The 27550-nt window shown below is 41.0% G+C and overlaps 1 protein-coding gene across 2 annotated transcripts in view; it reads right to left on the reverse strand.

Moving 5' to 3' along the window:
- Nucleotides 1-380: 380 nt before the first annotated feature.
- KCNC4 (potassium voltage-gated channel subfamily C member 4) overlaps nucleotides 381-27550 on the reverse strand; it is a 51661-nt gene continuing 24491 nt past the window's right edge. For both annotated transcript variants that reach the window (XM_070745100.1, XM_070745101.1), the window contains one exon: nucleotides 381-1080. In XM_070745100.1, the coding sequence (XP_070601201.1) occupies nucleotides 1061-1080 (20 nt within the window). In that variant the 3' untranslated portion in view covers nucleotides 381-1060. The remainder of the gene's footprint in view (nucleotides 1081-27550) is intronic.

Genomic DNA, 27550 nt, shown 5'->3' on the forward strand with positions numbered 1-27550 from the left:
TATGGCAGTCTCAGTGGAGCTGTTCATACTGAGGGTCTTGTTTTTGAGAATCTTGGCTGAAGATCTAACGTCTGTTGGCTGGCTCAGAAAGAGCTAACGTAGAGAGGCGTACAAACACTTTCAATTGAAGGGGCTATCGAGCAGTTAATAAAGCATTGAGAAGATCAGTGTCCTGTTTCTGCGCCAAAGGTTTCTGAGACTTGATTCCTCAGAGACTGCTGGAGAGTGCGAGAGGCTACAACACGAATGCAAAGGGCCTTGTGTAGATAATCAAGATCCATATCACTGTCACGACAATCCAGTGAAACCTTATGCTAGTTGTGGTGGTTCATCAAACAAGTTATTTTTTAAAAGGCCACAGAAAATACCCAAAGTTGTAATTCAGTTCCCAGATCTTTTTATTAAAGACTTTTTAATAGTTTGACAGAAAGAGCCATGTGTACAGCACAGAAAATAATAGTACTAAATACTGTCTGGGAATGCAGTAACAGCACTGGGGGGAAAAACAGTCTAATGGTTCTTCTTTTTCCTTAAATACATCCACAAGATACTCTCACCTTGCAACATCTTGTGGCTTCAAACTCCCCAATAGTTCCATGAATATCATATACAGAAAGGGAATTTCCTACTGAAGAAGCCAGGAATACACACAGTAGAGTCTAAAACAAAATACTATCTGCAGACAATGCTAGGTTGGCACTTACATGTTGAAGCATCTGCAGGAGTCTGCTGGAAGGTATTTAAGATTAGCAGTGTCCATTGGTAATGAAGTCCAGGAACCATTCACATTTTTACAGTGAAATAGCAGCAATGTTGGCCAACAAGTTGGTCCACGCAATAAAACGTTGATTGTGAAACAGTTCAAATGCTTGCACTGGTTGACAGCCCATCTTGACATTGATAGTATGGAGTAACCCTGGATGTCTCGGATACATTTTTTATATATTGAATACACAGCAAGCAGGATTACAGCAAATAGATGGGTCCTTCCATCCTACGTTCTCCTTGTGTACATTTTCAACAGGAAAATTCTTGAGCCAATCCCAGCGTCTAGTGACAGTCACTGAGGATTCAAGAGTCCTGAAAAAAACAAGGATTTTCAGATTCTTTCACAGTAAAAGATTACAAGCAGGCAATAAAATAAAATCCAACCAATCCCCCTTTTAAGTTGTTCTCTGTCTCATGCCTTGGGGTTAGTTCTGATTGAATAGATCTGGCACTTGACTCACTGTTAAATACCTTTCGCTTCCCATTGACTACTGGGACTTTGAACGGATTTAAAATAAACTTATTTATAGCTACACGGAGTGAGAAAAATGGGAAAAAACCTTTCTTCTAGAGGTTCCAAAGCTGCTTCATAGGAAAGAGCAGTGATGATTCATTCAGCTTTCTAAAGGCTTCAGAAAATGACCAGATGCACATAGGGTGGCTTGGCTGATAGAGAAGAATAAGACAAAAGCCCAGTGGAAACTGAGAGCACCATATCTGACCAGCTACAAACAAAGCATTTTCATTATTAGTTCTAGGTAGCTAATAGCTAGAAATTTCTATCATGTTACATTTCCATCTCCTACCAGTAGAAAGATCATCAGATCATTTACAAGGTGTTCTGCCTGACTGGGCTCAGGCAATTCGTAACAGTCCAAGGAAAAGAAATCAAACACACACGTGCTCTTCCAATCAGCAAACTTGTATTAAACAAACAAAAAAGGGTTAACCAAAACAGTCCTTAGTGTCAGGAAATGATAGTGCAAGGCGTAATTCAGCCAAATACAAAACACAGGAAAAAGCAAACAAAGACAACCTGCATGGAGCAGAAACGTTTCAGGAGTCCTTTGAATCTTTAGAGCAAACAGCAAGTCCCAGAGGTTTCACCTCCCACGTGCCTGAAAAGGCTGGATTGAAATCCAAAGGCACGGAACAGAAACTTCAGAGCAGGAACCACAAAGTAACACAGATAAACAGCCACAGTTTGCCTTGTGCCTCTGTTCCCTTTTATACCTTTAGCCCTCATTAAGGGAACCACACCCAGCCCTCAGTATAAGAACCACACCCAGCCCAGGTGCTACTCTGATCACCTGTAATAATCCTTCAATTGAGCCCTCCTTTGCATGGCTCTTCGGCTACGCATGTCTATGAGCTAGTCTGCAGAGGAATCCAAGGAAGAGAGACTGTCTGAGGGACTGCTTGCCAAATCCCCTGGGCTGTCTGCTGGGTCCTGCTTGCTGTCTGCCAACTCCTCAGAATCAGTGGCCTCATCCTCATGACTGTCTGCCACATCTTCCTGGCTGTCAGCCAGGCTTTCACACTCACTTTGTGCCGCATCTCTCCCATCTGTGGGAGCAACGGCTGGCCCAAGCCCAAACACAACACAAGGTAGTATCGGCTCACAAAAAAAGGGGGACTCCCCCTCAACACATTTTAACTGGACAAACATTGTTTTGGAAAACATCTGTTTCTGGCTAACACATTAAATCTGCAGAGTGACCATTTACTTTAGCATTAGTTTAATAAAAGTTTAGAATCTTCAAAATTAAATCAAAAGATATAGTAAGAATGCCATTCTTGAGGCTTAGTAAAGAGGGGATAACTAATTAATGCAGTTTCATTTCATTTTTTCTTTTCATTTCAATTCAATATTCATGTAATTTAAAAAAAACAGCAAATAGATTTACAACACAGCCATCAGCAATGTACCGTATTTTTCGGACTCTGTTTTTGCCTTCCCTCAGCCCCCAGGCACACTCTGCAGGCCATCCAAACTCTCTGTACACCCCATTTTTGTGAAAAATGGGCCGATTTTTTGCAAAAGCGGGGCTTCGGGAGGCCAAAAATGGCTGCATTCTGTGTATAAGACGCACCAACATTTCCACCCTCTTCTGGGGGGGAAAAGATGTGCTTATATTCCGGAAAATATGGTAGATTATGTAGAATATGGCACCTAATGTTTACAGAAATATCAAATATTTCAGGATCTAAATCCTAGAAGTGGGCAAAGTTAGCCTGCAATACTGTATTCTAACTACTGTATCACTAAGGCTCCTTAGTCCCTAAAAGTATCCTTTCCTTTTGAAGAAACTGTAACCCAAGCTACTCAGGTATTTCTCAACTTATGACCACAACTGGGGAAAGAATTTCCATTGCTAAGCAGGGTGGTTAAGTGAGTTGCACTTGATTTTATGACAAATCACTGCAGTTACTAAGTAAATCTTCAAAGTCTTCGGAGAGGGGCGGCATACAAGTCTAATAAATAATAATAATAATAAATCATGCAGTTATTAAGTGTATCTGGATTTCACCATTGATTTAATTTGTCAGAAGCCATCTGGAAAGCTTGCAAATGATGATGTAGCACCCTGGGATGCTACCACGATCATAAATACATGCAATTTGCCAAGTGAATTCTGAACCTGTGACTTTGAGGATGTGCAATTGTCATAAGTGTGAGGAGCTGGAAAAATTTTTTTCTCAGTGCCGTTGTAACTTTCAGCAATCACTGCATAAATGGTTGTAACGTAAGGATTATCTGTAGAGGATACATATTCATAATCACAGTTTGGAAAAGGAGAAAGCAGATTAGTCTTATATTACCAGTTTAAAAATGGGTTTAGACAAATGAAGTGGTTTAAGAACATCTAGCTCACTAAAACCAAGCATGGTTTTAGTGTTTGTATTTATCTATTGGTTTTATTTTATGTTGGGGGGAAATAAAAAAATTATACTGAAAAAAAAAAGAACATCCAGCTCATAATTCAATGAGTGGATTTTTAATTCATAGCTTTAATTGGCAGGCCAGCCTCTTCTCAGAAGTTAGAATAGAATTGAATAACAGAGTTGGAGGTCTTCTAGTCTAACCCTCTGCTTAGGCACCACTTCAGACAGATGGTTATCCAACATCTTCTTTAGAACCTCCAGTGTTGGAGCATTCACAACTTCTGGAGGCAAGCCATTCCACTGATTAATTGTTCTAATTGTCAGGAATTTTCTCCATAGTTCTAAGTTGCTTCTCTCCTTGATTAGTTTCCACCCATTTGCTTTTTGTTCTACCCTCAGGTGCTTTGGAGAATAGGTTGACTCCCACTTCTTTGTGGCAACTCCTGAGATATTGGAACAACTGCTATCATGTCCTTCTTTTCATTAAACTAGGCAGACCCAGTTCCTACAATCGTTCTTCATATGTTTTAGCCTTCAGTCCCCTAAGCATATTTGTTGCTCTTCTCTGCACTCTTTCTAAAGTCTCAACATCCGTTTTGCATCGTGGCGACCAAAACTGAATGCAGAATTCCAAGTGGGGCCTTACCAAGACATTATATAGTGATATTAACACTTCACGTTATCTTGATAATGCAGCCTAGAACTCCATTGGCTTTTTTGGCAGCTGCTGCACACTGCTGGCTCACATTTAAATGGTTGTCCACTAGGACTCCAAAGTTTACTACAGTATTGTTGAGCAAGTAGTTAAAAGGAACCCATTAACAGATCACTCTTCTCCCTTCCATTGCTGATATTATTGCATTATCTCTTTTGGGAAAGCAATGCTCTGAATATACATTTTTCTTGATTATTATTATTATTATTATTATTATTATTATTATTATTATTATTTATTGGATTTGTATGCCGCCCCTCTCCGCAAACTCGGGGCGGCTAACAACAGCAGTAAAACAGTACAACAAAATCCAATACTAAAAAAGAGTTAAAAACCCATTATATAAAAAACCAATCATACATACAAACATACCATACATAAAATTGTAAAGGCCTAGGGGGAAAGTGTATCTTAGTTCCCCCATGCCTGGCGGCAGAGGTGGGTTTTAAGCAGCTTACAAAAGGCAAGGAGGGTGGGGGCAATTCTAATCTCTGGGGAGAGTTGGTTCCAGAGGGTCGGGGCCGCCACAGAGAAGGCTCTTCCTCTGGGTCCCGCCAAGTGACATTGTTTGGTTGACGGGACCCGGAGAAAACCCACTCTGTGGGACCTAACTGGTCGCTGGGATTCATGCAATATGTCTCAAGGGGCTGAACAAATCCTGCTCTCTTCAGAACTGGAGTCCTTGTTGGGAAAAAAGTTTATTGGTTAAATTTCATCCTATTAAACAGCTGCTGTTAGGGGAGGGTACAGCAAAGCCAAGCGAAGGGATATTGAGCCCTCCAGAATTTTGTATTACTGCACAGTATCTTCTGTGGTTTTATTTATCATAGCCATGTTATGATCAGAAATAACTTCAGCTGATTCACATATACATGTCAGCACTGCATCACTCAATGATTAATCACTCTGGCTTGCAGCTGGAAGTGTCTCAGTTAAAAACCACATTAGTTCTAACAACAATTGTTGTTTCAACTGTTGTTAGCTGTTTCACTTATACAAGGCACAAGCTAAGTAGCGAAGAGGTATATTGAGCTTGCTAGAAGCAGACTGGAACATATCTATGAAAGAGGAAATCAATGCAAATGTAATATTGTTTCTAAAATCTCACAGCCATATCTTAGGCAGGGGAGATTAGGGATGAAACAAGTACCCTGTTTTCCCTAAAACAAGACATCCTTGATAATAAGCCCAATCATGCTTTTGAGTGCATGACAATAAGGGCAAGTACTTATTTCATGGTTGCAAACAATATAAGACAGGGTCTTATTTTCAGGGAAACGTGATATATCAGGTCATTTCCTAGCAATCTCTACTTTCAGTCCTTGGAAATCGAAACACTAATTTAGCATCTGAAATCTTAAAACTCCAAGTTAGTAGAACAGCTTGTAATAGATGGATGGGGGGGAAGAGTATAAAACAGGAATAGTCCACCAGTTCAAAATACATAGAAGGCCCTTGTCAAACTTTGAAACGTGCCCTTTCGTTTCTCAGCTTGCCAGACTGTAGTGTATTGGGGGGGGGGGGGGGGGCTTGGAATGCCAGCCCAGACAAAAACAAGAAACCATCCCGTGGGAAACAAGGTCACTTCAACAGATGTTTGGCAAGGGCTTGAAGTTGCCATAGTGACACCAGAACACCTCATTGGACCTGGTCAAGGGAGGGGAGGAAGGAATTCATTCTTTAATTAGGCAAAAACTGCAGGAAATAGTTAAGATTTTATTTTGAAATGAGGTACTCAATAAAATTATGCTTAAAGATATCTGATTGTCTTGATTTTCTGGCGTGGTTGGGTTCATCAGTCAGAACCTTGACAATCCTATTTTGCATAAAAACCATATACCGGTAAATGTTATTTAGCCATAGCTGTACACTGTATATTTTTATACATAACAGAGTATACATAACAGAGTACACAAATTCTTCCTACATACTGTAACTACACACAGGCAGGCAAAGCAAATGCTATAAAAGTGAACCAGTCCTCAGTTCTTTTCATCATGTCCTGTTTTACTGAAAGGAAACATTTTATTTTTATTTATCTATTTATTAATCAGATTTGTATGCCGCCCCTCTCCGCAGACTCGGGGCGGCTCACAGCAATAATAATACAATGTAAACACATCTAATATTTAAGTTTAAATATTTAAATATTTAATTAACTTAAATATTAGAAACATAGAAACTTCTATGTTTCTAATATTTAAGTTAATTAAAAAAAACCCAATTTAGAAACCAATCATACATACTAGCATACCATGCATAAATTTTATAAGCCTAGGGGGAGGGAAAGTGTCAATTCCCCCATGCCTGCCGACAGAGGTGGGTTTTAAGGAGCTTGCGAAAGGCTAGGAGACATCTAGGAACAGTGGTGGGCTACGAGCCGGAACACTAAATTGCACTCGCCACTGCGGCTCATAAGTTCTTGCAGGGCCAGCATGATTTTGCTGCTGCACCTGTGGAGGTAGCAAAATTGCGCATGGAGTCGCAGGCGCACCTGTGCTTCAGCAAGGTTTTTTTTCTTCCACGCATGCCGAAACACGGGTGCACCTGTGGCTCCATGTGCAATTTTACTACCTCCACAGGTGCAGCAGCAAAATCGCGCTGGCCCCGCAAGAACTTATGAGCTGCAGCGGCGAGCGCAAATTAGCGTTCCGGCTCATAGCCCACCGCTGTCTAGGAACAATTAAATCCAAGTCATCTACAATGAGAATAAGAACCAAAAGTAACTTAATTATATTTGCCTTGATTTTAAACTTTCACATAGAATTTGCTGGAGGGTGAGCTTTGCAAAACTCAGGTGCCTGATACATGGGGTCACTGTATTCAGTAAGCTGTTTTTATATTTAATCCGATATTGGTCTACATAGTTCATTATCTGCATAGACCACCGGCAGCAATCTAGAATGCCAGGCTGGAGTCTTTCCAATCTTAGTTGAATCTGTTGGGATTTTTGACATCTATCAACCAGGTGCCTCTCTCTATTACTTTATCTCAGAAGAGAGAGTGGGGATTGCAAAAATAAGGAACTTGCAACCTGAACTTCTGCATGTACCTTCAAAAATAAGTTCTGCAGGATATTGCCTAATAAATATACAGGAAATTGTATTTTTCAGAATCTACTTCCTCAAACTGAACTGATTTCTAAAACTATTTAAATCCTGAACCTTTTTTAAAACAACAGCTAGTAATTCATATACAAAATTAATACATTCCATTCAGACCAAGGCATTTGCACACATATAACTTTGTAATCTACTGTAATCTTTTGGGTATATTTTGGTTGTAGAACTCAAGATACAGAAGGATCTAGACAGACTTGAATATTGGGTACTATCTAACAAAATGAAATTCAATGGTGAAAAAAAGTTAGGTTCTACATTTAGGCAAGAAAAACAAAATGCACAGGTACACAGTATATGTGGTTCCCTGCTCAATTGCAGTGATTGTGAGAGGGAATTTGGATTAAATATGAGCCAGCAGTGTGCAGCAGCTGCCAAAAAAGCCAACACAGTTCTAGGCTGCATAAACCGAGGGATATAATCAAGATCACATGAAGTGCTAATATCACTTTATAATGCCTTGGTAAGGCATTATAAAGGGAATGCTGCATTCAGGTTTGGTCACCATGATGCAAAAAGAATATTGAGACTCTAGAAAGAGTACAGAAAAGAGCAACAAAGATGATTAGGTGACTGGAGGCTAAAACATATGAAGAATGGTTGCAGAAACTGGGTATATCTGGTTGTAATGAAAAGAAGGACTAGGGGAGACATGATAACAGTCAAACTACTGTATTCTCCAAAGCACCTGAGTGTAGAACAAGAAGCAATGCATAGAAACTAATCGAGGAGAGAAGCAACTCAGAACTAAGGGGAAATTTCTGGACAGAACAATTAATCAATGGAACAGCTTCCCACCAGAAGTTGTAAATGCTCCACCACTGGAAGATTTTAAGAAGATGTTAGATAACAATTTGTCTGAAGTGGTGTAGGATTTCCTGCCAAAGCAGGGGATTTGACTAGAACAGGGGTCCCCAACCACCGGGCCGCGGACCAGTACCGGGCCGCGGGGCATGTTGCACCGGTCCGTGGAGTCAGCAGCTGCCGGCCCTCATGCCGCCACCCGCTCCCTCCAGCGCTTCGCCTCCCGCCAGGCAAGAGGCCTCGGGAGGCAGGTTCTGCCGGCCACAGGACGATGGATGGGACAGAGGGGCGGGAAGGACCAAGAGGCTCAAGCCTCTTTTGGCTTCTGCCGCGGGGCGCTTTTGCGTTTTTGGCTGGGGGAGGCAGGAGGGCCAGCCTGACCCCCTCTCTCCAGCGCTTAGCTCCCGCTGGGCAAGAGGGCTTGGGAGGCAGGTTCTGCCGGCCACAGGACGATGGCGGGAAAGAGGGGCGGGGAGGACCAGCACCCCCATGCTTAATCCCGCCCCCAACCACGCCCCTTTCCGCCCCCACTGGGCCATAGAAAAATTGTCTTGCTGAAACTGGTCCCTGGTGGAAAAAACGTTGGGGACCACTGGACTAGAAGACCTCCAAGGTCCCTCACAACTCTGTTATTCTATTCTATTCTGTTCTGTTCTGTTCTATTCCTATTCTATTCTTTGCTGAAAGGGGTAAAACTGGATGAACATTTGAGAGACAACTCAGATTGATGGTTCTGTATTTCCATAAATGCTGCAGGAATTAAAGGTTTGCTTTTTCTGCTAAGACTGTACTTGATCCAAATATCCATTTATTACAATAAGCAAACACTAACTGAGGTCCTGTTTTTAAGAACAAAAGGAATCTTACTGGCAAGGCAGAAAAACCACTAGCAAAGATGATTTCTGGGCAGCTCAATTACTGCTATGACATTTAAGCAAATTGGCTAGCTAACACCCTTGTAATTTCCATTTTCTCCACTCTCCTTGTGCCCCTTTGAGAAAACAAAGGTATTTAAGAATTAAATATTCATATGCAAACTATTTCACATGTCCATTGTGTCTTTGGACAAAGTAACTTGACCCAATATATAAATGCTGCATTCCTGTGTTTTAAAATGATCAGACTAATTTTCCAGCAGCCTGTCTGTCAGTGTCACTCACGTCAAAGGAGGCTCCAAGATTAGAATGAATGTATTTCTGATTGATCAATATGATGGAGATACGGCAGCCAAACTATTGTAGCATGTCCTGCTGATATGTCTGCTGTAATATATATCATGGTTAAATAATTGGCTGAAAATATTGTCTATTGGCATTCCCTCTGTGGACCCACCAGAATGACCCCCAGGTTGAAAGTGTTGCATCTTTTTTCATATAGAATAGAATAGAATAGAATTTTTATTGGCCAAGTGTGATTGGACACACAAGGAATTTGTCTTGTTGCATATGCTCTCAACGTACATAAAATAAAATATACATTTGTCAAGAATCATGTCATACAACACTTAATGATTGTCATAGGGGTCAAATAAGCAATGAAGAAGCAATATTAATAAAAATCTTAGGATATACGCAACAAGTTACAGTCATACAGTCAACATGGGAGGAAATGGGTGATAGGAATGATGAGAAAAACTAGTAGAATAGAAGTGCAGATTTAGTAGAAAGTCTGACAGTGTTGAAGGAATTATTTGTTTAGTAGAGTGATGGCGTTCGGGGAAAAACTGTTCTTGTGTCTAGTTGTCTTGGTGTGCAGTGCTCTGTAGCGATGTTTTGAGGGTAGGAGTTGAAACAATTTGTGTCCAGGATGTGAGGGGCCAGTAAATATTTTACCCGCCCTCTTTTTGACTCGTGCAGTATACAGGTCCTCAATGGAAGGCAGATTGGCAGCGCTGCCTTTGTCATGGTCAGACCATTTCCTACTACGGCTTGACTTCCTGGCTCCAATCCTTCCCCGCAGGGAGGCGGAACCAATTAAGATGTTCCGCCCCAGACGCCTGATGGACCCTGAGGGCTTTCAGACGGCGCTTGGGGTTATACCAGAGGCACTTGTCCACAGTTCGGCAGAGTCTCTTGCGGAAGCCTGGAACAAGGCCGCAGCGGAGGCTCTTGACCGGATTGCGCCTTTGCAACCTCTCCGAGGTGCTAGACCCCGTAGAGCTCCATGGTTCAACGAGGAGCTCCGGGAGTTGAAACGCCAGAAGAGACGTCTAGAGAAGCGATGGAGGAAGAGTAGGTCTGAATCCGACCGAACACTTGTAAGAGCTTTTATTAAGACTTACAAAGTGGCGCTCAAGGCGGCAAGATGCGCGTACCATGCCGCCTTGATTGCATCAGCGGAATCCCGCCCGGCCGCTCTGTTTAGGGTGACCCGCTCCCTTCTTAACCAGGGGGGAGTTGGGGAGCCCTTACAGAGTAGTGCCGAGGACTTTAATACGTTTTTCGCTGATAAAGTCGCTTGGATCCGAGCCGACCTCGACTCCAATTGTAAAACAGAGTCGACTGACAACGAGTCAGTCGAGGTGACTGGGGCACGTACTTGTCCACCTGTCTGGGAAGAGTTTGATCTGGTGACACCTGATGAAGTGGACAAGGCCATCGGAGCTGTGAGTTCCGCCACCTGTTTACTGGATCCGTGTCCCTCCTGGTTGGTTTCGGCCAGCAGGGAGGTGACACGGAGCTGGGCCCAGGAGATTACCAACGCTTCCTTGGGGAGGGGAGTTTTTCCATCACTCTATAAAGAAGCGCTTGTGCGCCCCCTCCTCAAGAAGCCCTCCCTGGACCCAGCCGTACTTAACAACTATCGTCCAGTCTCCAACCTTCCCTTTATGGGGAAGGTTGTCGAGAAGGTGGTGGCACTCCAGCTCCAGCGGTCCTTGGAAGAAGCCGATTATCTAGGTCCCCAGCAGTCGGGTTTCAGGGCCGGTTACAGCACGGAAACCGCTTTGGTCGCGTTGATGGATGATCTCTGGCGGGCCCGGGACAGGGGTTTATCCTCTGTCCTGGTGCTCCTTGACCTCTCAGCGGCTTTCGATACCATCGACCATGGTATCCTTCTGCACCGGCTGGAGGGGCTGGGAGTGGGAGGCACTGTCCTTCAGTGGTTCTCCTCCTACCTCTCTGGCCGGTCGCAGTCGGTGTTAGTGGGGGGCCAGAGGTCGACTCCTAGGTTTCTCCCTTGTGGGGTGCCTCAGGGGTCGGTCCTCTCCCCCCTACTATTCAACATCTACATGAAACCGCTGGGCGAGATCATCCAAGGACATGGGGTGAGGTATCATCAATATGCGGATGATACCCAGCTTTACATCTCCACCCCATGCCCAGTCAACGAAGCGGTGGAAGTGATGTGCCGGTGCCTGGAGGCTGTTGGGGCCTGGATGGGTGTCAACAGACTCAAGCTCAACCCGGATAAGACGGAGTGGCTGTGGGTTCTGCCTCCCAAGGACAATCCCATCTGTCCGTCCATCACCCTGGGGGGGGAATTATTGACCCCCTCAGAGAGGGTCCGCAACTTGGGCGTCCTCCTCGATCCACAGCTCACATTAGAACAACATCTTTCAGCTGTGGCGAGGGGGGCGTTTGCCCAGGTTCGCCTGGTGCACCAGTTGCGGCCCTATCTGGACCGGGACTCATTGCTCACAGTCACTCATGCCCTCATCACCTCGAGGTTCGACTACTGTAATGCTCTCTACATGGGGCTACCTTTGAAAAGTGTTCGGAAACTTCAGATCGTGCAAAATGCAGCTGCGAGAGCAGTCATGGGCCTACCTAGGTATGCCCATGTTTCACCATCACTCCGCAGTCTGCATTGGTTGCCGATCAATTTCCGGTCACAATTCAAAGTGTTGGTTATGACCTTTAAAGCCCTTCATGGCATCGGACCAGAATATCTCCGAGACCGCCTCCTGCCGCACGAATCCCAGCGACCGATTAGGTCCCACAGAGTGGGCCTTCTCCGGGTCCCGTCAACTAAACAATGTCGGTTGGCGGGCCCCAGGGGAAGAGCCTTCTCTGTGGCGGCCCCGGCCCTCTGGAACCAACTCCCCCCAGAGATTAGAACTGCCCCTACTCTTCCTGCCTTCCGTAAACTCCTTAAAACCCACCTTTGCCGTCAGGCATGGGGGAACTGAAACATCTCCCCCTGGGCACGTTTAATTTATGCATGGTATGTCTGTGTGTGTGACTGTTAGCATATGGGGTTTTTTAAATACAGTACTTAAATATTTTAAATTTGTCTGATTGCTTATGATTTGTTTTTACATGTTGTGAGCCGCCCCGAGTCTTCGGAGAGGGGCGGCATACAAATCTAAGTAATAAATAAAATAAATAAATAAATTGTTTTTTCTGCAATTCTGATTATCCTCTGAAGTCTGTGTCGGTCCTGTTGGGTTGCAGCACCAAACCAGACAGTTATAGAGGTGCAGATGACAGACTCAATGATTCCTCTGTAGAACTGAATCAGCAGCTCCTTGGGCAGTTTGAGCTTCCTGAGCTGGCGCAGAAAGAACATTCTTTGTTGTGCTTTTTTGATTATGTTTTTGATGTTAGGTGACCATTTTAGGTCTTGAGATATGATAGAACCTAGAAATTTGAAGGTCTCTACTGTTGATACTGTGTTGTCTAGTATTGTGAGAGGTGGAAGGGTGGAAGGGTTTCTCTTAAAGTCTACCATCATTTCTACGGTTTTGAGTGTGTTCAGTTCTAGATTGTTCTGGTCACACCACAAGGATAGTTGTTCAACTTCCCGTCTGTATGCGGATTCATCGTTGTCTCGAATGAGTCCGATCACTGTTGTATCATCTGCAAACTTCAGTAGTTTAACAGATGGATCGTATGAGATGCAGTCATTAGTGTATAGAGAGAAGAGAAGTGGTGAGAGTACACAGCCTTGGGGGGCACCTGTGCTAATTGTACATATATCTGATGTGATTTTTCCTAGCTTCACCTGCTGCTTCCTGTCTGTTAGGAAGCTTGTGATCCACTTACAAGTGTGTTCAGGTACCGCTAGCTGATTTAGTTTGGTTAAGAAAATGTCTGGTACGATGGTATTGAATGCTGAACTGAAGTCCACAAAGAGGACCCTGGCGTAGGTCATTGGAGATTCAAGATGTTGAAGGATGTAGTGTAGAGCCATATTAACAGCATCATCTGGTGATCTATTTGCTCGGTATGCAAATTGCAGGGGGTCTAACAGAACTTATGGAGGGCTAAGAAATACTCACTTGGCACTTTTGAAGCATAGCCTTCAACGTGCCAAGAAAAGCATGCCAGGGCCTCTCAAATCAAGCAGATGCTCTGCACCTCTTCACTAGACCAGCATGTCAATTCATATGTGCCTTGCTTTTCTACTGGAGATCTACATAAAACAGGGTATGTATATGGGTGCAATTGATTTATACAGTGTCTTTGCACCATTCCAAAAATCAACTCTGTGCCTGTACAATCCCACACAGTCATCTGTGTTGCTGGCTCAGCTACAGCTAAAATTTCCATTTGTAATGTTTTAATTCCATAGGTAACCTTATTTTTCTGTTGCTGGGAAGTCTTGTCTCACTACATCTCAAAGCAGCCATAATTCTGCAGCTCCTCCCTGGTGCAGCTTCTATATTCTGTTCATGGTACTTCTCTTTAAGCAGTCCAGAAAACTACTCCTAACCCCAACTCCAGCTACCCTAGTAAATTTGCAAAGATGCTTAAAATAATAAAGCCCAGTTTGCATAAATGCTAAGATGCTATAGTTTCATCGTGGTAATTTGCAGGAGGCTTTTCAGAGCAACAGAGGAACAGCATCTTTGCAGCTACGAATTTTTCCTTAAGGTCAAACATTCTGTATTTATTTGTAAACAAACAAATGTACAGAACACCGACTGAAAATATAGCTGGATGCAGGCACCTTTCTCTTTTGTGTGGAGATGAAAACATGTTTGTTGATCCAGGACTGCTGGTGATAACTCAGGGAATGGGCCATTTTTCATATTTTTGTACCATCCTTTGGATTTCCTACAGAGGAACTCTGAATGAATCAAGGTGTTCTTGTGCCTTCAGAATGTGAAGAGAACAGAAATTAAGACGATCACAAATTGTCTTTGAATTGTTTTGGGAAAACTGGAGAACAAAAAAAGTGGTAGTGTGGAAATATTCATTCATATTCCTATTGAAGAAGGAAATACCAGAATGAACTGAGATCTGAGTTCAAGAGCTTTGGATTCAAGAGCTTTGGATTTCCAACATTTTTTTTCTTATAACAATTCAAAGAGTACTTCTAAGAGTTAGCAGAATCCATTTGATTAATATCTAATAGTGCTCTCTCTTCACTTATCAGGGCTGGTCTTAGCACTATTGAAAAGCTTCTGCTAAGCTTTCTGGTGTCTTACTCCCTAATTCTAGTTTTTGTTCTCAAAGCAGCAGGGATATTAGTCATGCTTTGTACACTAAGTTGCATAATGCCAAGTCTAAAAATTGCATAGTGGGGCTACATGTCACTTCTAATAAACACTGGCTCAAACAATATTGTCCTTGCTGATTAAAAATACTTGGTGCACTAAAGTTTCTTAATGTCAGAAGGGTAAACACTCATCCTGGCTTTAAGCAGAGATCAGATTCACACCCAACTTCTGCCTAGTGCCTGATTCCAAGGAAGGAACAACCTCTGTCAACCTATGTTTACCGATCTGGAACCAACTATCCCCCGCCCCTCACAATGTCTGTACAGTACTGTACTGTACTGCTCCCAGTTGTCCAATACACAATAAGAGTTTTAGTGGAAAAATATATATATATGACGGTGTTGGTATATTCGGGTTTCTTCCTGTGTAGGATTTAGAAATTTCTGGCGACGTTTCGACGAGGTCCCACTCGTCATCTTCAGACTGGTGCTTCTGTCCTTGTTCTAGGGTGAACACAGCGAGACCTGAGCTGCCTTCCCTCTATATAAGCTCAGGTCTCGCTGTGTTCGCCCTAGAACAAGGACAGAAGCACCAGTCTGAAGATGACGAGTGGGACCTTGTCGAAACGTCCCCAGAAATTTCTAAATCCTACACGGGAAGAAACCCGAATATACCAAGACCATCATACCTGTACCCGTGAAAAACTACGAAAATATATATATATATATATGTACACATAGTAAAATACATGATGGATGTTATAGAGGAGATACTCATAGTAAAATATATCTATGATCTATAAAATATATATTCTGAAAGGCCTTGAAGACCTGGCTTTGCTGGCAGGCCTGGGGGCTGTGAGAGTTAACACTAGTCACGGCCGAATTGCAATTTGTTTAGTACATATGTATGTATGATTATATAGCTTTAATTTAGGGGGTTTTATGGATTAGTTTGTGGTTTTACTGTTTTTTACTGTTTTATATTTGACTTATTATTGTATTATTTTATTGTTGTTATTCGCCCTGAGTCCCACGGGATTGGGCAGCATATAAATTAATTAAATTAAAATAAATCTGGAGCCTAATTATTCCCCCACCCACCATCATGCACCCCTCTTCCACCCACAATCCAGGTTGCTTTTTAAAAGATTGGCAAATCATTTAGCACAACAAAATTCTTGTGTGTGTGTGTGTGTGTGTGTGTGTGTGTGTGTGTTTTACTGGCTTCCTTACAAGCTTCCTGCATAAGTATGAGGAAATTGTCTGTAAAACATATACATGGAATGGCGAAATCTCACTGGGATAATTTGATTAAACTTCCTGTCTTAGAAAAGGCCACAGCTGTCTAATCAGAAATGAGTAAGATGACTGCTGCTGAATTCAATTCAGGTCTTAAGAGCATGTGCATACCCTCTCTTTCATTGTTGAATGCTATAAAAATAGGTAATTGCTACTTACCTATTGGAAGATGAGAAACCTGCTTTCAAATAGTATAAGAAACAATTCTGTGCAAATCACTTGATACCAATCAAGGAATAGTAAAAGCCCAAATCTACACAGCTGCTGGCCATTAAACCACCACTACTTAGGTGTAGTAGCTATCCAATCATTCATAAATCTTCCTTTGCCTTACATCCTGCCTATCTGAGCCAGCCTACAAAAGCAAAGCTCCCAATGAAAGAAAGTATCTTACCCCAAAATTGAACAATGGAGTCTCTGGTGCTTTCTAAATTTTATGGTTGTTTACAGATGTTTCATTATCCAACTAGGTAACATCGAGTGCTAGCATCTGTGGATTTGCTTCCTGTTTATATGCAGTGCTAGAATTGGTGGAGTGTGTGGTCTTCTCCTTTACAGTTTCTGATAATAACTGCCAAAGAACAAAAAACCTACACCTGGTGTTCTGCCAGGCTCTATGGTATGAGTCTCCCAAAAATTCAAGGGTACAAATTTCAGACACACACACACTTGAAAGTTCAAAAACAATGTTCTTTATCACAAAAATTCAAAAGAAACAAAGCACCCTTTTTGTATTGCAAAGAGCACTTGTCCCAAAACAACCTGGTAGTCTGTACAATCCCCTTAACCAGTCCTTAAATACTTAGCTAGCAGCTTTGAAGGAACGTCACAGCCCTTCTTCTTCCACAAAGTGAAACACACACACTTTGCTCTGCTTTGGTTTCCAAGTCGTGAAAAATCAACAAAGTCCAGAAACAGCAAGGCACGGTCCTGAAGAACAACGATCAGATAATCTTCCACAAGGCCAAGCCAACACACTGCTATTTATATCAGCAGCTCTAATTACTGGAGCCCCACCCAAACACAGGTGGCCTCTCTTATCTCCTGTAATATTTCTTCAATTGGTCTCGTCTATGCATAATTCTGCACATGCATGGGTCTAATGCTTCCTCATCCGAATCGACCGAAGATAATGGAGATTGGCTTCCTGGGTTGTGTGCCAAGCCCCCCTCTTCCAAGTCACCCCCACCTTCTTCTTCGTCGGAGGAAACTGCACTACCTGACTCTGTCGGCAATAAAAAAGGCCTATGACATATTGATGTTTCCCCTGCATCCACCTCCACATTCCTTGGGGCAGGAGCTGGGCCAGATCCAACCACAATACCTGGTAGGTCAAACTACCATATATAAAATGAGAGCAAACCTCACACTCACTAGGACTGATGGTGTTACCTAGCTAGGTAACCAAACAACCACACTTAGAGATCACCAAAGATTGCAAAGCAAAAATTAGCTGAGCATTTAGTAAACTAGGACTTAAGACCAAAGGGCAGTGTCTGAATAGAAGAGGGAGATATTGCTGCAAAACAAGCTCCCTGGACAGCATAAAAATCAATTGATCAATAATCATAGGATTACTTTAATGTAAGAGCAGCTGTCAACTGCTTTCCCTGTTTTCTCTAACAGCTGACAATTAAAAATGCAGATCATTGAAGGAACCTGTTATGAATCAATGTTGATCTAAAGATGTATAAAATAATGTATGACAAATCTGCAATACCCCGGCTAAAATGTTGTAAAATTAAAAATGGCAACTTTCAAATCAGAATCCAACTTTAAGCTTCTGCAAAACTATTTTTTTCCAATTGGGGGAAAGACATGTATCTTTACATATCAATGAGAAAGATAGAAAATTTTGCTCCTGCCTCCCTCAATTGCTCTTTGATATTCCACAAAGGCAAAACATTACAATATTTAATTTACTGGGCATAAGTCTCAGCTATTATATGAGTTAGCTCCTTGATTTCTAGGTGGCACCTACTGTACTTTCTCTGTCCCACAGAATCTCACACTACTCACCAGAGCCTACAAAACTTTTGCCAGACCCATCCTTGAACACAGTTCATCTGTCTGGAACCCATACCACATCTCAGACATCAACACCCTTGAAAATGTCCAAAGATACTTCACCAGAAGAGCCCTTCACTCCTCCACTCGAAACAGAATACCCTACGAAAGCAGACTATCAATCCTAGGTCTAGAAAGCTTAGAACTACATCGCCTAAAACACGATCTAAGTATTGCCCACAAGATCATATGCTGCAACGTTCTACCTGTCAATGACTACTTCAGCTTCAATTGCAACAACACAAGAGTACGCAACAGATTCAAACTTAATATTAACTGCTCCAAACTTGACTGTAAAAAATATGACTTCAGCAACCGAGTTGTCGAAGCGTGGAACTCATTATCTGACTCAGTAGTGTCAACCCCTAACCCCCAACATTTTTCCCTTAGACTATCCATGATTGACCTCTCCAGGTTCCTTAGAGGTCAGTAAGGGGCGTGCATAAGTGCACCAGTGTGCCTTCCGTCCCCTGTCCAATTGTCTCTCCTTATCTCATTTATCTTTTCTTCCTTTCAAATATGTTCACCTATACTTTTATACCTTTTCTTCTATTCTTTTTTTAATTTATATTATTACATATCTTTCTCTTCAATGTGTTGGACAAAATTATGTATTGGAATAAACAAACAAACAAACAAACAAACAAACAAATAAATAATATTATCCTGGTCAGACATAAAGATCTAAAGGGCACTACTGGTTTGGGTATTATTTGAGTGAAGCTGCACAAAGGAAAAGTGTGAGCAAACAGGGTTCCTAAAATAACACTTCCTCAATCAGAAATAGCAGGAAGTATCCTAAGCACGGGTGAAATGTTCCCGGTTTGTTCATGCCTGTGAGTCGTTGGAGAGCCAGTTGGGAAGGGATCACGAGACTCTGCCCACCTACCTGGAGACCGCCATTTGAGTTCCTTTACCCTCTGAGCATGCACAAAACCCAAATGGTGGTGTCCGAGCCAGTGGGCAGAGCCTCGCACTCCCTTCGCAACAGCTCTCCGACAACTCACAGGCATGAATGAACTGGGAGCATTTCACTCCTGGTCCTAAGGAATTCCTGTAATGTCTCTATACATTATCAACAAGGAAACAATTCAAGCAATCCCTTTGATCATATGCACTGTATACAGGTAGCCTTCAACTTACAACCATTTGTTTAGTGACCATTCAAAGGTACAAAAGGCATTGGAAAAAAGGGACTTATGATTGGTGGGGTTTTGCACTTACAGCCATTGCAGTATAGGTAGTCCTTGATTTATGAGCACAATTGAGCCCAAACTTTCTGTTGTTAAGTGAGTTTTGCTCCATTTTATGACCTTTCTTGACTCAATTGTTAAATGAATCACTGTAGTTGGTAAGTTAATAACCTGATTGTTGAGTGAATCTGGCTTCCCCATTGACTCTGCTTGTCAGAAAGTCACCAAAGAGGGATCGCATAGCTTTGGGAGTTGAGACACAGCAATAGTCATAAGTATGAACCAGTTGTCATGCATCTGAATTTTGATCACGTGATCATGGGGATGCTGCAAAGATCGTAACTGTCATTAGTCACTTTCTTAAAGTCGTTGTAACTTTGGTCACTAAATGAACTGTTGTTAAGTTGAGAACTATCTGTATCCCAGTGTTATATCATTAAAATCCAGATGCTTGGCATTTGGCATGTGTTATAAGATGACTGTAGATCTGTAGGTCAGTGGTTCAAATCTCATCACCGGCTCAAGGTTGACTCAGCCTTCCATCCTTCAGAGGTGGGTAAAATGAGGACCCGGATTGTGGGGGCAATAGCCTTGCTCTGTTAAAAAGTGCTATTGCTAACATGTTGTAAGCCGCCCTGAGTCTAAGGAGAAGGGCGGCATAAAAATCAAATCAAATCAAATCAAATCAAATCAAATGAGTGAGTGAGTGAGTGAGTGAGTGAGTGAGTAAATAAGTAAGTAAGTAAGTAAGTAAGTAAGTAAGTAAGTAAGTAAGTAAGTAAGTAAGTAAGTAAATAAATAAATAAATGTTACAGGATCCTGCCTGTGATCATCTTTTTCAAACTTCAGACAAACAAAATTAATTGGAAAGCCAGATTCACTTAACACTTGCTGTGTTACTAACACAACAGTTGCAACAGGGGTAAAATTCAAAATCTTTATCTATCTTAGTGGTTTGGTGGACATGGAAGGGGAAGAATACTGCAAAATTCCCATTCCCCCCACCCCACTCCTGGGGGAAGGATATTGCAAAATCTCCATTTCCACCCACTCCGGGACCAGCCAGAGGTGGTATTTGCTGGTTCTCCGAATTACTTAGAATTTCCACTACTGGTTCTCCAGAACCTGTCAGAACATGCTGAATTTCACCTTGGGTTGCAATCTTTTTTTTAAAAAAATATCTGTTACGAGAAAGGTTGCACAAGTGGGGCACAACTTTCTTAACAAATGTCTCGCTTAGCAATGGAAACTTTGGGATCAACTGTTGAGGACTACCTGTATCAAAAATTAGGCAAAGTAGAACGATCTCCTTTAGATTAGTGGCTAATCTTTATTTTACTTTTACATTAGATGCTTTTAATGTTTCTGAGCTAAAGATGTGCATGGCAGATAACAGGTTTTTTTTGTTAAATCACTTGGAATTTTTAGCATTTATTTTCAAAAGACAATTATGTCACAGGAAAATACATTTAATTTTATTTAAATATAATTGGGTGAGAAAGAATGAACACTCAAACTGTTCTAAAACTAAATCAAGGATGTTGTGGCAGCTGCCATCTGAAACCACTTTGCACCGTCATGCACAAGTGGACAGACTGTTTAATAAATGGAATTTCAAGAAGTATGCTTTGTTTTGAGGAGTCAAGAATAATTGTAGTTAAGGCACTGAAAAACCCTGTTCTCTTTTGTAGCCAGTCATTATTAGCATACTGTGGCTGCAGTCGCATAATACTTACATTAACCTGACTGTATTTTCCTTTTGAGTACTGTAGACATGAATTAATAATTCTCCTGATTTTTTGGGGGGTTTTAGTCTTTTTGGCAGAATCACATTTGCAAAGAGGCTTGGAAGGAAACAGTAGTCTTTGGCTGGAAAAACTGATAAGGGAATGCTGAATTATAATTTTGAGAATTATAATCTCATTCTTTGAATAAGATATATTCAATACATGTCCGAATTATAAATCAAAGGCAATTAGATTCTATACTCCAGTTATTGCTTTTATTTGCATTGACATTGCAAAGATGACTCCAGGAGGTAAAATTCTATCTTAATGGTTAATGATATTATCCTCTTGTTTTGAACAGGGTTTCCTGCACCTTCATTAAGCCAAACCTTTGGGCTGGCTGAATCTAAAGCCGAAAGAAAGATTTCACTGACCTTTTCAGACAGACAGGACTCTGAATCTACCCTTTGTGTTAAATTGGGCTACTTGTTATGTTTAACCTTATATTTGCAGAAATGTTTATACACTGTGGTTCTACCAAAGGAAATGTTTTCATTCTACAGTGTTGCTATTTTCAGTCCAATTTAGTTCCATAAAGCCTGCACAGAAGGAACTTGCATACGCACAAAAACCGACGAAGCAATGAAATGCAGGCTATGTGGCTTCCAGAATGCAAAACTGACGCATGGTATTTCACACTGCGTCTAGTCCGTAGCTGGGCCCATTACGAATAATGATATTTTCTTCTCAAATGCCCCAATGAAAATAGGAGCTATACATATCAGTGCCTTATCGCCACAGTGATGCACCGATTATCTGAAACCGTATTATTTCCCTCAGCTGAATGAAGTACATGGCATTCAGCATATTTATTGCATGACTCATTACCTACTGAGAATTGAAAGCTTAATAAGCAAATGAATACACTTAATTAGTCAAATCGCACAATGCCAAAACACACCGTTATGGAACAAATGCCTCACAAACCTGCTGGATTTAAACAGCGTATTACTCACGGTACAAGGCAGAGGAATGCATTTACAGCTATCAAAGCATGGGGCTTATACACGTGGTGAAAATCTTGCATTTTTATCTGTCCCGTGCTTTAGAAGAGTGGTTCTCAATCTTTCTAATGCCGCCACCCCTTAATACAGTTCCTCATGTTGTGGTGACCCCCAACCTTAAGTCTAGCGCCAGTTCTCCCAACAGAGCTTTAAGCTGATTGGCAGGGAGGTCAGAGGGAAACACCCCCCCCCCTGTAAACACCTAATTGGTCAGATTGTAAAAATATGTTCCAAGTTGCCCGAATAGAAGCTTTAGTTTCTAGCACCATGGAAAATTTGTCTTTTCTCATGGTCTTAGGTGACCCCTGTTAAACAGTCGTTCGACCCCCAAAGGGGTCCCACCCACAGCTTGAGAGCCACTGCTTTAGAATCTGAGGTAAATAGATCAACTTCAAAACAGGATAGGACAGGCAGAGAACAGAATATTAGAGACCCTCCATTCAGATCTCCTAGAAACCATTATTATTATTGTTGTTGTTTCTATAATTGTTCTTACTTATTCATTTCTCATTTATTTTTTATTTATTGGACTTGTAGGCCGCCCCTCTCCGTGGACTCAGGGGTGGCTCACAACACATCAATAAAAAACAATATACAATAACACATCCAAATCCAATTAATATAAAAATTTAAAACCATTCTAAAAGGCTAAAACATTAAAATCATTCATTCAGATTCAAACCACAAACATACCACATATTACTTGGCCAGAGGCTAGGGTCCAGTGACCCCAAGTCTGGTGGCATGAGGTTTTCACATTCTTGCAGAAGGCAAGGAGGGTGGGGGCAGTGCGAATCTCCAGGGGGAGCTGATTCCAGAGGGCCGGGGCCGCCACAGAGAAGGCTCTTCCCCTATGTCCCACCAAGCGACATTGTCTAGTTGATGGAACCTGGAGAAGGCCGACTCTGTGGGACCTAACTGGACACTGGGATTCATGCAATTATTGTTATTATTATATTATGTCAATACAACACAGCAAACGAGATCATTATGCTGGATTTCATATTTCATCACCAGTCGGGCACTTCCCAAGCATCTAGGACTGTGTGATGTAGCGACGAATTATGTGTGCTGATCCCAGTAAAGCGGCCTTTTGCAATTGACAGATGGAGATTTTGTCAATTCCGATGGCTTTCAAATGTCCACTGAGATCCTTTGGCAATATATTATTATTATTATTATTATTATTATTATTATTATTATTATTATTATTGAGATATTGACAAAATTGAATGGGTCCAAAGACGGGCTATAAGAATGGTGGAAGGTCTTAAGCATAAAACGTATTAGGAAAGACTTAATAAACTCAATCTGTATAGTCTGGAGGACAGAAGGAAAAGGGGGGACATGATCAAAACATTTAAATATATTAAAGAGTTAAATAAGGTCCAGGAGGGAAGTGTTTTTAATAGGAAAGTGAACACAAGAACAAGGGGACACAATCTGAGATTAGTTGGGGGAAAGATCAGAAGCAACATGAGAAAATATTATTTTACTGAAAGAGTAGTAGATCCTTGGAACAAACTTCCAGCAGACGTGGTTGGTAAATCCACAGTAACTGAATTTAAACATGCCTGGGATAAACATATATCCATCCTAAGATAAAATACAGAAAATAGTATAAGGGCAGACTAGATGGACCATGAGGTCTTTTTCTGCCATCAGACTTCTATGTTTCTATTATTATTATTATTATTATTATTATTATTATTATTATTATTATTATTATTATTATTATTGAAAGTCTCTCCCCAATGACAACTTCAAGGTGAAAATGTTATGTGTGCTTCTTGACTTTAATAACAACCTGATGCAGCTTAGGCTCTTGAAAATACTGGCTTTCGGTTTCTCAGGGAGAAGAAGCCCTTTAATGATTGCATCCTAAAGACAGATGAGTCATATCATGACCCATGGTGTTATCCCCTGAAAGACAAGAGAGGGAAAGAAGATTGAGGAGGAGAAGAAAAAGAGTGAATAGTGCTGGCAGACGTCACCAAGTCTGTATAATGTTCAATAACATAAGAAGAGAAAATATGACTTGCTTTGTCTGTTCCCAAGTCTGTCCTGGATCAAACTAACAGTACACAGCATAGTAAGGTGGGCAAGAAGAGCAACAGAGGAACAAAATAGAACATTTTGTGCTCTGGCATCACGAGCATCCTATTGAGTTTTATATTTGTATGTCAGGGTTAGGTTTTATAAGGCAACCTGTCAACGCAAAAAGCAAATGGATGGAATAAAGCTTTTGAAATGGCAGCTGTCCCTTTTCACAGAATCTTAGAAATATAGCTTATTTCATATAAAACCAACTGCATCTTTTCATCTGTACAAACCATGGAAATCAGCACATTCCAGAAGCTGTGAAAATAGAAGAGTCTCAGCACTTCTAGATACCATGACCAATAGTAGGAAATGTGTAATACAGCATAACCACAAGTTCCCTTCCACTTCCAAAGTATGGGTTGTTTCAAAAAAGATGAGAGCAAACTATAACTAACCTAGAATCTGCAAAAACTGTATAGATGTCGTGTTGGCAGACCATCATTTTGCACCAAATTGTATGTTTCTAAATGAAATTTATGTTCAGAACGAACAAACGTGAAACTCCAGAAGCAATGGGGTCTCATAGCAAGCTATGCTGACATACAAATGGTACATGGTTAATGAAGAGTTTGTTTTAATAATTTTTGTGCTGGTTTTCAAAAGCACCAGTTAGATAGGCAACTTTCCCAGCAATATGTACAGATGCTAGTTAAAGCCATTCTAAGTGGATAAAAATGCATTTGTTTGTTGCCAAGTAACTGACTCGATACATAAAGAGATCTGTGCCATCGTTAGAGCTTTTAGATGGATCCTTTATTGTGTAAGTGTCCTGCCTCAAACATAGGCTGAGTAACTTCCTATGTTTTCCCCATAATTTTGCTGTTTTTAACCATGAAAAGAAGTCTATTAAAGAAAGAGAAAGATATAATGATGTGTCTTTTCATTAGTATTTCTAAGAATCTTTTCATTAGTATTTTTGTTTGGATGTATCACAGAAAGACGAGTTATTATTCTCTCATATCCAACTGTTTTAAAAGTTCAGCATTCTGCATGTACAGCTTACCCGTAGTTACAAGTAGTAATATAGGAACCGATGCACGTGGAATGAACTACCTAGCCTTATGATCAATTACTCATTTAAGTAAATATACGTGTCTGCTCGCATATTTATCTTTAGTTTATGATAGCTAAAACCTACGAGAGTGGGCAGCTATCAACAGTTGGGATGTGAACCTGATGAAATCCATGATTCCACAGAGCTATGAAAATAGGAAGCCTACCGTGGCTTGAAGCCAGGATTATCCATATGCTCTTATCTGATATTTACTTACATCAGATCCTTCTATATTCATAGGCATGAATTTGAGCAATTCATATTGTACATTAGTTTATGCAAACAAGCACAATCATTGTGTATTTGACTACATATGACTCTCATAGTTTGTTCACCTGCCCTTTAGAAATGATAATTATGCAAATGGCCAAAGCCCATAAAAGAGTCTTTCCAAAGTGTAAGTTTTCACCTCCTGTCCCCATCTGTCACTCTCACTCTCCTCTTACTCTTTCATTGGTTAGTCCCAAATTACCCGATCCTGTTAAAGTAGGGATGGACAAGCCTTTATCTCTTAAAAGCCTAATGTCTTTAGGGATAATTTGGGAAAAGAGTAACACTGAAATAAACAGAATCAAGCAGCTCATATATTTCTCTTCCAAGCAGCTTCCAAGAGGTTTGACCTGATTATTTGCAACACTTTTAAGCTGAGGGCTACTTGAAGCATGGAAGCTGATATGTTTTTGGTGTGTTCCACTCTGACTTGATTGCAAGTTCTCTCACCCGCATCTGATTATTAATATATTCTACAAAGTTTCTTTACAAATTGTTTCTTCCAGGACATGCACATCTTCATTGTGACATGCTGTCTGTGATGACTGCATATATCATGTGTCCCACAGAGTTGGTCTTCTTCGGGTTTCGTCGACTAAACAATGTCGTCTGGTGGGACCTATGAAAAGAGCCTTCTCTGTGGTGGCTCCGACCCTCTGGAATCAACTCCCCCCAGAGATTAGGACTGCCCCCACCCTCCTTGCCTTTCATAAACTCCTTAAAACCCACCTCTGTCATCAAGCGTGTGGGAACTGAGACATCTCCCCCTGCCTATATAGTTCTAGTGCATGATATGACTGCATGTATGTTTTTTATATTGGGGTTCCTTGCTTTTAGATTTTTAAATGTACAATTGTTATTTTAGATTCTAATTATTAACTTTCTGCATGATATGACTGTGTGTATGTATTTTATCTATTGGTTTTTTTATTGTAATGTAAAACTGTTATTTAAGATTTTAATTATTAGATTTGTTACCATGTATTGTTTTGATCACTGTTGTGAGCCGCCCTGAGTCTACGGAGAGGAGTGGCATACAAATCTAATAAATAATAATAATAATAATAATAATAATAATAATAATAATAATAATAATAATGTGTGTCCTTTGTCTGCTGTGTGAATCCAAAAGGACCAGTACAGAGTGAGCTTCATATCTAGATGTTGCAAATATTAAAAGGAGCTTTGGTCTAGAACTCAGGAAGCCATCAATTCATTTAGCTCAATAATATCTATATTGACCAGCAAAGAGTTTCTTGGTTTCGGGACTGGAAATCTGTCTCAGACCCCAAAATTAAGCTGGATTTTACAGAAATACACGTACCATTTGGTGTTAGGCTATTCACACCTGATCCATCAAACTACAGTATGTTTCAAGAAAAAGAAAATTAAGATTCTTTGTCCCAAAGGTTCTTTTTTCAAGAGGCAACTAGACTGTCTTGTTTTTTGCATGAAGATGTATCATTTCTCACCCAGAATGGGAATGGATGAGAAGCTAAACATCTCCAAAAAAACCCAAGGAAGTTGCCTCTTGAAAAAAGCACTTTTGGGACAACCATGACCTGGACAACTGAGAATTTCCATAGACATTAAGCTTCTTAATTAAGCAATTTCAGATTTATTTTTAATCAGAAAATGCTTTGTTAAACAATCATTAATTTTCTCCCATGTTGTGTTCATACAATGCAGTGTTTTTACTCTATTATCCCATCTTCCAAACCTACTATTTTCCCTCCCTCCACTTTGCTGGGCTTTATTTTATTTATTTATTTATTTTGTCAAACAATTTGTACAAATAAAACATTAGATAAGTAATGATAAAAAGTAACGATAGAAGACAATAGGACAGGGACAGTAGGCACAATGGTGCGCTTATTCAAGCCCCTTACAGGCCTCTTAGAAAGGGGGAGAGGTCAATTGTAGATAGTCTAAGGATAAAGGTTTTGGAGTTAGGTGTAGAAACTACAGAGTCAGGTAGTGCATTCCAGGCGTTGATAACTCTATTGCTGAAGTCATATCTTTTGCAGTCTAGTTTGGAGCGGTTGCCATTTAGTTTAAACCGAAAGAAGTCAGACGGCAGAACGAGGGGGAAAA

The sequence above is a fragment of the Erythrolamprus reginae genome, chromosome 3 (assembly GCF_031021105.1).
Source record: "Erythrolamprus reginae isolate rEryReg1 chromosome 3, rEryReg1.hap1, whole genome shotgun sequence".
NCBI lineage: Eukaryota > Metazoa > Chordata > Lepidosauria > Squamata > Dipsadidae > Erythrolamprus > Erythrolamprus reginae.